A 12,518-nucleotide genomic window follows, 5' to 3' on the forward strand; every position below is an offset into this window, starting at 1 on the left:
ACGGGAGCGGGGCCGCGCTCCCCGGGCTCCCCGCGCCCGAGCCGCGGCCGCTGCTCGGCATCGGCGTGGACAACTTGGTCACGCTGGTGGTGTTCGGCCTCATCTTCGCCCTGGGCGTGCTGGGCAACGGCGTGGTGATCGCGGTGCTGGCGCGCAGCCCGCCCGGCCGGCCCCGCAGCACCACCAACCTCTTCATCCTCAACCTGAGCATCGCCGACCTGGCCTACCTGCTCTTCTGCATCCCGTTCCAGGCCTCGGTGTACGCGCTGCCCACCTGGGTGCTGGGCGCCTTCATCTGCAAGTTCACCCACTACTTCTTCACCGTGTCCATGCTGGTCAGCGTCTTCACCCTGGCCGCCATGTCCGTGGACCGCTACGTGGCCATCGTGCACGCGCGGCGCTCGCCCGCGCTCAGGGTCTCCCGCAACGCGCTGCTGGGCCTGGCCTTCATCTGGGCGCTGTCCATCGCGCTGGCCTCGCCCGTCGCCTACCACCAGCGCCTCTTCCACCGCGGCGCCAACAACCAGACCTTCTGCTGGGACCAGTGGCCCAACAAGCTGCACAAGAAGGCCTACGTGGTGAGCACCTTCGTCTTCGGCTACCTGCTGCCGCTGCTGCTCATCTGCTTCTGCTACGCCAAGGTGGGTGCCCCGGCCTGGGGGAGGGGGGACGGCCGAGGGGGGACGGGGCCACAGCAGTTCCTCGTGTCCCTGAGCTGGTGACAGCGCTCCTGCACTGCCTGTGGTGCCCAGTGCTGCAACGAGGCTCCCAGCGCTGCCCCATGGCTCTGACCTCTGCCCCGTGGCTCTCAGCGCTGCCCCGTGGCTCTCAGCCCTGTCCCGTGGCTCTCAGCGCTGCCCCGTGGCTCTCAGCGCTGCCCCGTGGCTCTCAGCCCTGTCCCGTGGCTCTCAGCGCTGCCCCGTGGCTCTGCTCTCTGCCCCGTGGCTCTCAGTGCTGCCCCGTGGCTCCCAGCCCTGCCCCGTGGCTCTCAGCGCTGCCCCGTGGCTCTGCTCTCTGCCCCGTGGCTCTCCTTTCTGCCCCGTGGCTCTCAGCACTGCCCCTTGGCTCTGCTCTCTGCTCCGTGGCTCCCAGCTCTGCCCCGTGGCTCTGCTCTCTGCCCCGTGGCTCTCAGCCCTGTCCCGTGGCTCTGCTCTCTGCCCCGTGGCTCTCAGCCCTGTCCCGTGGCTCTCAGCCCTGTCCCGTGGCTCTCAGCGCTGCCCCGTGGCTCTGCTTTCTGCCCCGTGGCTCTCTCATCTCTGCTCCATGGCTCCAGTGCTGCCCTGGTCCTCACTTGGCCACTGCACACAGAGGCTTTGGGAAGATCAGTAACCTGCTGCTTGGGAGCTCTGGATATAATTTTGTGCAGTTTAGCTTTGTAGAGGGAAGAGCTATGTCGTCAGAGGCTGGACTAAGGCTCCAGAGAACCCAGGGTGGGAAGGAGTTGGGGTTTCCCGTTTGGATCAGCGGGGGAGCGGTCTGGACAGTGTCTAGGTAGTGATGGACATGTGCCCCGCCCTGAGGCATGCCCCGCCCGCCTCCCCCGAGATCAGAGCTAGCTGTGATCTCGCTCCTGCAGAGCCCAGCAGTGGTCTGAGACTCGCTCACAGATGGTGTCATTAATCACGGGCTCGTTAAAAAGTCTTGAACTCTTGGCAAACGTACTGACGTACTGACATTCCAGTAACGTTGACCTGTTCTGTCTTGTCAGTTCTTGTAGCAAACGCCACTGTGCCCAACCCCCCCCCACTGTTATCATGGAGGGAACACACCTATGACACACTTCCATACACTCATTCCCACTTGTGCATACACACATTCACATGTATACAATCCCACTGTCACACACACGTGCACCCCTACATTCAAGATGCACACTCATGCACATACAAGCCCCGTTGTGCACACACACATGCACGTTTGCACGCATGTGCACACATACACACACTGGAAACCAGTTTCAGAAGTTTTCACCTATTTCCATCCCTTCCTGTCTCTCGTTTTATTTCTGCCGAGGTGAGACTCAAGAAATAGTATCAGTAGTGTTTGTAAGATGTCTGTCCTAGCAAAAGCATTTAAAGTGAGCTGGCACCTTCGCATTCATAGCCTCTGCTGTGGATGGTAGTGTTTTTGGGTAGTATCTGGAAGAATGGACTGTGTGGGCAGTTGCATGTGCTACGCAGTTGACACAGGGTTTGATAAAGAGCCAGAGTGCAGCAGTTTGGAATGATTTAGTTTCTGCACTGTGACGCAGAAGCGGTGGCCCTCAGCAGTGATGTGATGTGTGCGTTCTAGTTTGTACAGTCACCTGCGGTGGAGACCCAGGCAAAGCTGCTGTGGAGGTGTGAACCCCAGACCAGCTTCGGTAGATGGTAAATGACTCAGGAAAGGTTCTCAGGGAAGGGCACTGGATGGGGCCAGGAGAATGGGAGGCTTGGTGCTAGGTATTCTTAAAATACTTGGCTATTCGATGGCTAATTCCTGCTTTAGAACATTAACTTCATTTCCACAAAGCCTTCAGGAAAACTATCTGGAAATCTGTGGAAACAAGAAACTGTTTAAACTACATAGGCTGCCATTTAAGAATTTATAGAAGTCCCACAGAAGGAAAGTTTCAAAAGTAATGTTTAAAAATGCAATAAACACACCATCATTTGGGTATTTTTCATATGGAAAGAGGCTGTTTCTAGGCACAACTGGTAATCTTTCCTGTTCAAGTTAATATTTGCAAGTTCATTCTTGGCATGAATAGCTGGAGATGAGTTATTTCAAGTGCCTTTCCTTGGTGTGGACATTAGTGCGTGCAATGCCTTGATACTTGAGTATTATGTTCAGCACTGGTTATCTAGCTGATGGCCTCAGGGGAGGAGGTAGAGAGCCTGGGAAAGTGGTTAATATTAGAGTGTGCTTTATTTTAAACTTCTTGAGAGAATTGCTGAGGTAGTGTGCTGTGCTTTGCAGGGCTGGAGGATGCGTCTTTGAGGCTGACCCAACCCTTCCCATCCCCCCATCCCCTCCCAGCCCAGTCTTGTCTCTGTGAGGCTGCTTCCCCCCTTGCTTCTCTTATTGTGACATGGGACACACCCCTGTGGGCAAACCCACTCTCCTCCACAGCCCAGCCTGCGCCCAGTGTGCCCTGGCTGGGATTGGAGAAGTTGCCTTCTTTCACACACTCTGAAATGTACAGAATGGCCAACACAGCCCATCATGCTGCCTGTGCGCTCTTCTTCCTGAAGACTCATCCCAAGATGGCTCTGAGCGCTTAGAGCCTGAGCTACGAAGAGAAATGGAGCTAAGGAGAAGAAATGCCTGGGATACTTTTCTCTGTTGGGCATTGGGTGGCGTTCAGTATTCTTAGGAGCTTGGAAGTTGTTGAACTGTGTACAACTTCTAAGGAGTGTAGGAGCTGGTCTCCCGCACTTGTGTCCCTCTCTGGCTTCCTGTCACAGCCATTCCTCTGGCAGCTTCTGTGCTCCTTGATCTCAATGGCTGCCATGTCTGAAGCCCTCAGCCACCCGGGCACAGAATCTGCTTCAGGTGTCCCCTCAGGGCATAGAAACAGGAGTCCTGGCGTGGGTCCTGAAGGGTTGGCACCATGGTTCAAGCTCATGTTGGGGATTCCTGTATGCAACCAAGAAATCTCACGTCATTTCTCTGGAAGGGTGCACTGGCAAGAGAGGACAGCTTCCTTTCTTACAGAAACCAGCGAGTCTCCTGATGGGGATATTCATAAGCCATCGTTGATGCTAGTCCCCAGATAAAAGCTGTCTAAAGACATGGCATGGGGTAGAATTTGAGTACCAGATGGCAGGAGGTCGGGTGGGTGCATGGGTGGTACTTGGCATTCTGGAGATTTGCAGTGGAGAGGGGCACACGGGAGGAAAGGGCTCATACGGGAGGGGAGGGCTCGTAGGGTCGAATGGGAGGAACACACTGGCCCCGCTGAAGAAGGATGTCTGACAATATTTTCTGCTTGTTCGTTGGGTTCTCCACATTGGAGGGTAAACTCTCAGAGTGCAAGCCTTTCATTTTCATGAACTCCAGGGTAGTATTATGTTCAGCCCACAGCAGAGATGAGCCAGAAGACAGACCAATAGCATGTAGGAGGAGGTCCTGGGGTAAATCTTTCTGAAAGGAATCCCAGTTCTCGGCCTTCCAGAACTTTACATGGCTACATACTAGCTTGGGTGGTGACCAGTCTTTCTGGGATGCTGTAAATGTACCTGGTGATTCAGACTCGTGGCTCTTTTACCCCATGACTTGAATTTCTACTTTCATCAAACAGTGATGTTACCAGTTCAGAATGCCAGTAATTGACAGGGCAAAACAAACAGGTGATTGTAGTGGGTGTGAAGCAAACCAGTTTCATTGGTCTGTGTCTCGCAGGTCCTGAATCATTTACACAAAAAGTTGAAGAACATATCAAAGAAGTCTGAAGCATCCAAGAAAAAGGTAACATTTTCCTGAAAATATTGCCTCTCACTTTTGAGAACTTGGTTTACTTCTGGTTTTAATTGTCCTCATGTCCACCCCACACATATGAAATGGACTCTCCAAGGCAGAAATTTCCACTGAGGTGTAGGGCAGTGAAGGCCAGGTTTGGTGAGGCATGACAACTAGGTGTGTGCTTGTTCAAGCTTAGGGGGAGGTGGAGAGGCAAGGAAAGACAGACTTTTGGACTCCAAGCCTCCGTGGGAGGTTTAAGTCCTGGGATAGGTATGGGGGGGAATGATGTAATTCACAGTTTTCATATTTGCCATCTCTGGTGCAATTCCAAAAAGCCTGGCTTGATTCTCTTGAGCGAACATCAGTAAAAACCATCACAAAGAACAGAAGAGCAGCTACACAAGCTCCGGACTCCTCCCTGCACTGGTGCTACTCCTGGCTCCCAGGGCACAGGGAGGAAGATGCGGTAGCTCCATCCGCCTTTCTCCAGCTTTCTCCTCCAGAGGATCTCTAGTTAAGGAAGCTCTCCCTGAGTAAGACGAAAGCATCCACCTGTCTTGGACACGGCTGTTTTATGCACTGGGCCTCATTTAACTCTTACTCAGATAAAATCTATGTACTTTCTGATTTTAGACAGTGGAAGGAGACTCGTAAACAATCTGATTAGGTAGAAAAAGATTAACACTAGGCATTTGAAACCCACAGACATTAGTGGTAGTATCTTAAATTGCTTTGTTTTCCTTTTAAAATATTTATTATGAGCTATGTCATAAATGATTCTCAGAAATGCCCAGTTAGATAATCATATTTACTCTATAAATGCTCCTTAAATGAAGGACAGCTTTTCCTGACTTCTCTGTTTAGAAACAGTGCTATGGCTGAATCTGATAACCAATGGCAGAAAACGGGAGGAGAAGCCATCCCTGAGGCCTTCTGCCTGTCCTGTGAGGTCTACTCAGAGCCCTGCCCAACACAAGCCTCTCCCCCTGCTTGCTCTGTCTGCCCCTCCTGGTTATGTGGGCTTCATTTTAAACTCTGGCCCTTCTTTATAGCAGAGGAAGTGTTAAATTATATGAGTGGAATCAGCTATAAAAGCCGTTTCCTCCGGCGTTTCATGAATGTACATTTCTGCTGCAGATTTTACTGTTTTACCGGCCAGTTCATTTTTTCCTTTGAGCCACACTTCTCAAAGCTGAGAAACTGATTGATTACAAACAATTGAAGATTGTTTGTGATTTCTCCCTAGATGGTGATTTATGGAGTAGTTACCTTGTGCAGGGGCTAGCCAGCCCATGGGAGTCTAAGAGGTGCTGGCTGCATTTCGAAGCTAGCGTTGTAGTGGAAGAGACGGCTGTGCAATTCAGTTGAGTATTCAGCAAGAGGAGCAGTTGGAGAGGCAAGGGAGGGAAAGATGGATTGCTTTTGGGAGGAAGGAAGTCTGCTCAGCTCTAATAGAGAAGGCATCGCTGAACTATGCCGACCATTTATTATTGACTCAAAAGAGTTTGTGGCCACTGGAAGAAAAAAGAAGGTATGTCTTGACCACGCACTGGAACTTTTGTGCAGCTACAGCTAGCTTCATCTCTATGTGTGCAGAGGTTTTGGAGAGAGAGGGTAAAAGTATTCAAGAATAGCAAAGTGCTAAAAAGAATGACCACAGGTCTTACCAGAAACAAGCGGAAGAGCTTCTATTTTGTTTTACAATAAAAAAGATTAGTGGATAGTTTAACAACTTATTTTTATAGATGTATGCACAATACAGGCCCATGTATGTAAAATACATATTTATTGAAAGTTATTCTTTTTTGTTTTGTTTTTGTTGGTCACGGGGACTTAACTCTGGGCCTGGGCTCTGTCCCTCAGCTCTTCAGCTCAAGGCTAGCGCTCTACCACCACTTCAGCCACAGCGCCACTTCCGGCTTTTTCTGTTTATGTGGTGCTGAGGAATCAAACCCAGGGCCTCATGCATGCAAGGCAAGCGCTCTACCACTGAGCCACCTTCCCAACCCTATTAAAAGTTATTCTTTTGCTCATTCTTACCCTATGAGAAAGAAAGTTAGCCTTTGAAAAGTGAGAATAAAAAGTCTTTCCCTTCTCACAGCCCCTCAGCGGGCGTCAGATCCCCTTTATATATTTATCTCTCCTGTGGCTCTTTAATCTGCTGTGTTGCTTCATTTTGCTTGCTTGCTGTTTTTCTGTCTCCCTGTTGTGAAGCCATCTGAGAGATGTTGTCTGTCATTCACACAAGGCGAGCTGCGCTTGCTGTTTGTGATTCTTAGCTAGTCCTGCCAAGTTCCACTAGGTGTCTTGTGAGAAAGACTCTTTGAAGAAGGGACAGGGGTCTCAGATGCCCTGGAAAGGAGCTCACACAGTCAGGAGGGAGCCTCATGTTCTCTGGACTCTCTCCGCATAAGGCACAAACACCACATTATAAAGGGCCGATCATCAAGTGCCATACTGATTAGCATAGAGATTTAGGACAGAGCTTTAAACATACATAGAAAGGAGTTTGAACTCAGGGCTTCCTGCTTGCTGGCCAAGGGCTCTACTGAGTGAACCATGCTCCCCATGTTTTTGATTGTAGTTTGCTTTTCAGATAGGGTCATTCTTTAATTTCCTCCAGCTGGGCTTATCTTCACCTGCTGCGTAGATAAGATTGCAGGCTTGAACTGCCAAGCCCGGCCAGAACATAACTTGGCTGGCTTTTTGCCATGAAAGAAAACATTGAGATGCCACACTATAAAAACAGATGTGATCAACGGTACAGATACTGGGTCTGGGGGCTCTCACTATTACACTGGTATTTTCAGAGTGAAAGACAAGTGTTATCTCCTTCAATTTGGGGGTTATCATTATTAAACCCATAAGAGATTGTCTTTCATCTGGGGAGGATGAGTTTTTGTTGTGGCTTTTACGTAATTCATCAGGGCTGAGCTTATAAAAGATGCACATTGCCTGATGACTGTCCAGTAACCACCACCATCGGAATCAGGCAGGGAGAGGAGGCAGAGACTTCCGAGTTTAGGAAAGCCTCCATCCAGGGGGTGCTGGTCTCCTAGCACCCAGGGTGGGGATCGGTGCCGACTTGGTGTGTGCTGGACATCCTGTCTTCTGAGTGTAGCATGTTTGAGGCTGTTGGTGAATTAAGAAGGGTGGTTTCCCACCAGCACAGAACTTCCTCCTGCTTGCTTACCCTGGCCTCATCCAGTGTCTAGCCACACACATGGGCACATTTGGTCCTTCGTGTTTCTGTGGCTAAGGTGGAGTCAGTCCAGAAGTCAGAACCAAGGCTTGTGATGTGTCAGTGGATGAGGGGGCCCGGGAAGACAGTGTTGCCCCAGCAGGCCAGGCTGCTCTGGGGAGGGGCACTAGAGCCTCCGGGATCCCAGCTGGGACCCAACCGAGTTAATCAGTTCTCTTAGGAGCAGGCTTATGATTATTTATGTACATGCTCATCAGCATTCTTCCCCAACATTTCTATTGTAAATTGTTACCTAGTCATGTCTCAAAGCGATGAGGAGAATTAAAAACAAAAAAGCCCAGCTGTTGTCTCTGTTTCTGAGACTGATGGGATTACATTTTAAAAATGTAAAGGAGAACTCCCAGTAAACCCAACACTCAGGTAAGCCAGGCGCGCTGCAGGATGCCGTGGCGCAGCCCGGCACCTGCCCTTGAGGGCCAGGAAAGGGAAGGATCTTATCACTGAGCTGTGTGTGTATATGGGGGGGGCCTCATTCTGCTCTGCACTTAGTAAACATTTCCTAAAAGAAGCAGTGACGTGGAATATTGATACAGCAATTATTTTGTGAAGTGGAGGGATGGATGGAAAGGGAAGGACGCTTTCTGTTTTGTTCGCAGGATAATCATTTCTAGATCGTTGGATCAAATCACTAGAGAATGGCATTTCTTGTGCCCTAATGGATAAATGGATTGGTAGCAAACAGTGCCCTCGTACACATGAGCAGCTCCGCTGTTTGCTCTGTGCACCAGGCAGTCGGTGGACGTGGTGTGTGAGCTTTCACCTCACAGCACCTGTCTGTGGGATTTTACCCCTGAGTTGTTTTAGAGCTTAATGGATTGGACACAATCTGGCCATCATCACTTCACTGCCCCGTCCTCTTCACGCACAAGGACGCTGAGACTCGGCCAGGGGAGACCAATTTTTAAAGGTCGTGCAATCAGCTTCCACCCGGACCTGCTGTCAGGCTGGAGTCCTGCGCAGCCACGGAGCCTCCTGGGTCCACCCCTTCCTGGTGTTGGCCGGTCTTGGCCTGAAACCGATGGTCCCTTCCGCCATCTCTGCCTGCCTTCTGTTTTCCTCGCTCCCATCTTCCCTCCCGGGTAATCTTCTGCTTGTGTTTGGTTTTGCCACCTGCACCCACCCTGGAAGCATTGGGATCACACATTTCCTCGTCAGCGCCTTCCTGTGTGGAAGGCACGGGTCCTGGCATGGAGCCCCTCGGGGCAGTGTGACGCTCCCTCGCCCGCCCCCCTGCAGTCCTACGCGGCACGAATCATGTGTTATATGGAGGAGTTCATGTTGTAACAGTGATTCCAAGGACCAATTTCTCCCTCAGTGTGAAGTTACAAGAAAATGAGGGTTCATGTGTTTTTTACAATGCCTTCTCCTTTCTCAATTTTCTTAAAATCTCCCAACTTTCCTTCCCAACCAAGCATTTAACTGGGAGGAGACAGACCAAGAGCTTCCGGGTGCGCTCTGAACCTGGGTGCCATGACCGGCCAGGGAGGGACTGGCCAGGCGGCCTGGTCTGTGGAGCACAGGGCAGTGCCAGGAAAAGCCGTGAGGTGCAGTGGGCCGCCCCCGCCAGGGCCTACTCCTTGTGTTCAAGTTCACCCTGGATGGCTCACTAGGTGAGCTGTGTGTGGCAAGAGCCAGGTTGCATGTCTCCTGTAAGGAATGAGCCCCGGACAGAGCAAGCTACCCATGAGCCCTTGTGGACAGGTCAGCGGGGAGCATCGTGTCTGAGCGGGAAGCGGGCACAGATGTACACATGTTATCTTCTGGGGCCTCTGCCCCCACTTCCTCTGTGCTCTGCTTGGAAAGGGCCCTGGGGTGGCAGCAGAGGGAGCGGGGGGGGGTCCTCACCGGGACCCCCATTCCACATGAGCATGGGGGCCTGCAGTGTCTCCCAGACCTGTGGGTGGCATGGGAGGAGATGGGGTGATTGGCAGTATTCACCCTCTGCCACACCCTCCTCCTTGTTGGTCCTGCCTGGGCCACCGGATTCCGGCCGGGCTCTGCCGCGGTGCCTGCTGGACAGAAGCGACCACCGCAGCACATCGGATCGCCTTCAGGAAGGCGTGTACACGCACGCGGGCACTCTTCCCTTTGACGTCATGGAGTGGCTCCCAGTGGCTCCCACGGCTAGCTCTGTCGTGCTGCCTTTGGACAGGCTCTGTCTGAGCCTCCGGTGGGCGGTCCCCGGCAGGCGACGTGTGCACAAGGAAAAGATGAAGCCATACAGCAGACAGGGCTGAGTCTGGAGAGGTGAATGGCCCAGGGCACCTGTGCTGTGGTCTTTAATTCCCCGCTGTTGATGAGGAGAAGCGAGCTCTTCTCCTGGGGCTGGGGGGGGGCTGTGTGGAGGAAAGTTCAACCCCTGCCGTGCTGTGTGTGAGTCTGCTGGGAGTGTGTGGGCTGCGAGACAAGGTCTTGTTTTCTATGTAGCCCTAGCTAGCTTCATAGTCTCAGTTCTCCTTCAACTTCCTAGAGCTGGGATTACAGGCGTGTGCTACAGCTTGTGTCTGGTGAAGACCTTTTCTAGTTGAAATCACAGCCTTAAGTCTTTACATATGTTGATTCCCAGGACCCAGTCTACAGGGATTTCATACAGGTGAGGTAATTGCCAGGGAAGGCAGCGATCGGTCCCGAGGCGGTCAGGAGCAGGGCAGCAGGAAGGTTCACGCCCCAGCAGATTCAGCATCTTGTCACAGAACGATCTCAGGGTGCATTGTGGGATGCTCTGTGCTTTCTGGTTGTAATGGGTGCTTTCCTCCTTGTTGCCCTCCCCTCCCCTCCTCTTCCCTCTGGCCTCGCCCCCCCCTCCCCGCTCCAGACGGCGCAGACGGTCCTGGTGGTGGTGGTGGTGTTTGGCATTTCCTGGCTGCCCCACCACATCATCCACCTGTGGGTGGAGTTCGGGGCCTTCCCGCTGACCCCAGCCTCCTTCTTCTTCCGCATCACCGCGCACTGCCTGGCCTACAGCAACTCTTCCGTGAACCCCATCATCTACGCCTTCCTCTCTGAGAACTTCCGCAAAGCCTACAAGCAAGTGTTCAAGTGTCCCATCGGCAAGAATCCACCTGCCCACGAGAACAAAGAAAGCAGAAGTCGACTGGACACCCCGCCGTCCACCAACTGCACCCACGTGTGAGGGACGGGCCAGCTATCCCCCGTGGCCGGGCCCCCATGGGAGCGGACCAGACCCTGCAGGAAGATCCTCCCAGTGTGGCCTGCGCATTCTCACTGGGCTAGCTGCATATTGGGCATGGGAGGAGTGGAAGTTTGCTAGACTTCTACAGATAGGGTCAGTTCTTTGTAAAGACAAGCTCTGTAACATGGTGAGGAAAACCTGCAATCTTTATTTTAAATGCGATGTAGTTGGGAAGAAAACCTGTGCTTTTGCTTTTCAGTTTAAAGGAAGAGACACTATTAAAAGCTATGCGTTATTATTTATTTATTTAGTGAGTTAGTTATTTTTGTCCTGGTCCTGGGGCCTGAACTCAGGGCCTGGGCACTCTCCCTGAGCTTCTTCTGCAGTTCTACTTGTAGGTTTTTGGCAATTTAGATATAAGAATCGTATTGACTTCCTGCCCAGGCTGGCTTCAAACTATGATCCTCAGATCTCAGCCTCCTGAGTAGCTAGGGTTACAGGCGTGAGCCACCAGCACCAGGCAAAAGCTTTGTGTTTTAAAATACAATGACCAACATGCTATAGTGATTTTCCCCCTTCTGGCCGTTTATAAAGAGGCACCTGTGCCGGGTGGAAGAGGCTGCCCCATCCCCCACGGGGCCTGCTCTCGGTGTTGGCCGAGTGCAGGGCTGTGGAGGCCCCGTGCCTATCCAGCCTGGTGAGGTCCACCTAGCTCACCTCCGGAGCTCAACATGGGGTGGCAGCAGGGACTTGGTCTCCTAAAACTTGTCTTGCGAGCTGAGACTTTAGAGTTGACCGAGCAGAGGCAGAAGAGAGCGGTGAGTAGCTCTGCTCCAGCGGCAGGAACTGAGGACCAGGATTGAGAAAGAAACAGGGTGTCATAGTTTTACGAAGGCCCAGCAAAGTATCCCCCATGTCTCGGGCCCCCTCTGGCTTCAGTTCACAGGCGGCAGCGAGGATGATGGAGTCGGCAGATCTGGGGGGCTGATGGTTGCAGACTTCAGGGAGCCGCAGGGTAGGAGCGTAACTGCGCACCGTGTCACACAGTGCAGGGCTGCAGCAGGCAAGAGGCTCGAGTCGGATTTCATCGGAAGAAAACGGATCTTGTGGAGAAATAGGTTGAGGGGTATCTTGTCTCATGCGACACGCTTTTGTTGGCTTACATCAGCACTAATATGTAAAGCACATTCTCCCCACCGTTACTCTGCTTGATGTGGGTGAAAACCATCACCCCTTGGGGTTGTGAACGGAGTTGCCAAGGCATTTCATATTACTAGCGTTCACAACGAAACAGTGGCCCGAGAATGTGACGATGTCTTCTAGTAGAAAGCAGGGAGATGCTGAGATCTGGCAGGAGGAGGTTTTCACTGAACGCTGTGTGCCATTTCCGTGCCCAGTCTCTTGCTTGCAGGCAGCTCACAGCCCCGGCAGCTTCCATGGCAATGGAATGTCAGTCTAGAATCCCGTGTGTCTAGGAGCCGTGCAGTGAGCTTCCCCACTTTGCATTCCCCTTGCTGGAGCCCCGCCCTGAGCGGCCGCCTTGCAGAGGCTGGCAGGGGCCAGCGGGCAGTGGCAGAGGCCACGGGCAGTGACAGAGGCCAGCGGGCAGTGGCAGAGGCCAGCGGGCAGTGACAGAGGCCACGGGCAGTGACAGAGGCCAGCGGGCAGTGACAGAGGCCA

General features: G+C 52.5%; 1 protein-coding gene across 1 annotated transcript in view; it reads left to right on the forward strand.

The window, feature by feature from the left end:
• Positions 1-10,838, forward strand: part of Galr1 (galanin receptor 1) — a 22,715-nt gene extending 11,877 nt beyond the window's left edge. Inside the window, exons 2-4 of the mRNA XM_013026116.1 lie at positions 8-641; positions 4,384-4,449; positions 10,521-10,838. Coding sequence (XP_012881570.1) covers positions 8-641; positions 4,384-4,449; positions 10,521-10,838 — 1,018 coding nt within the window. The remainder of the gene's footprint in view (positions 1-7; positions 642-4,383; positions 4,450-10,520) is intronic.
• The last annotated feature ends 1,680 nt before the right edge of the window (positions 10,839-12,518 follow it).

The sequence above is a fragment of the Dipodomys ordii genome, unplaced genomic scaffold, assembly GCF_000151885.1.
Source record: "Dipodomys ordii isolate 6190 unplaced genomic scaffold, Dord_2.0 Scaffold91, whole genome shotgun sequence".
Classification (NCBI taxonomy): domain Eukaryota; kingdom Metazoa; phylum Chordata; class Mammalia; order Rodentia; family Heteromyidae; genus Dipodomys; species Dipodomys ordii.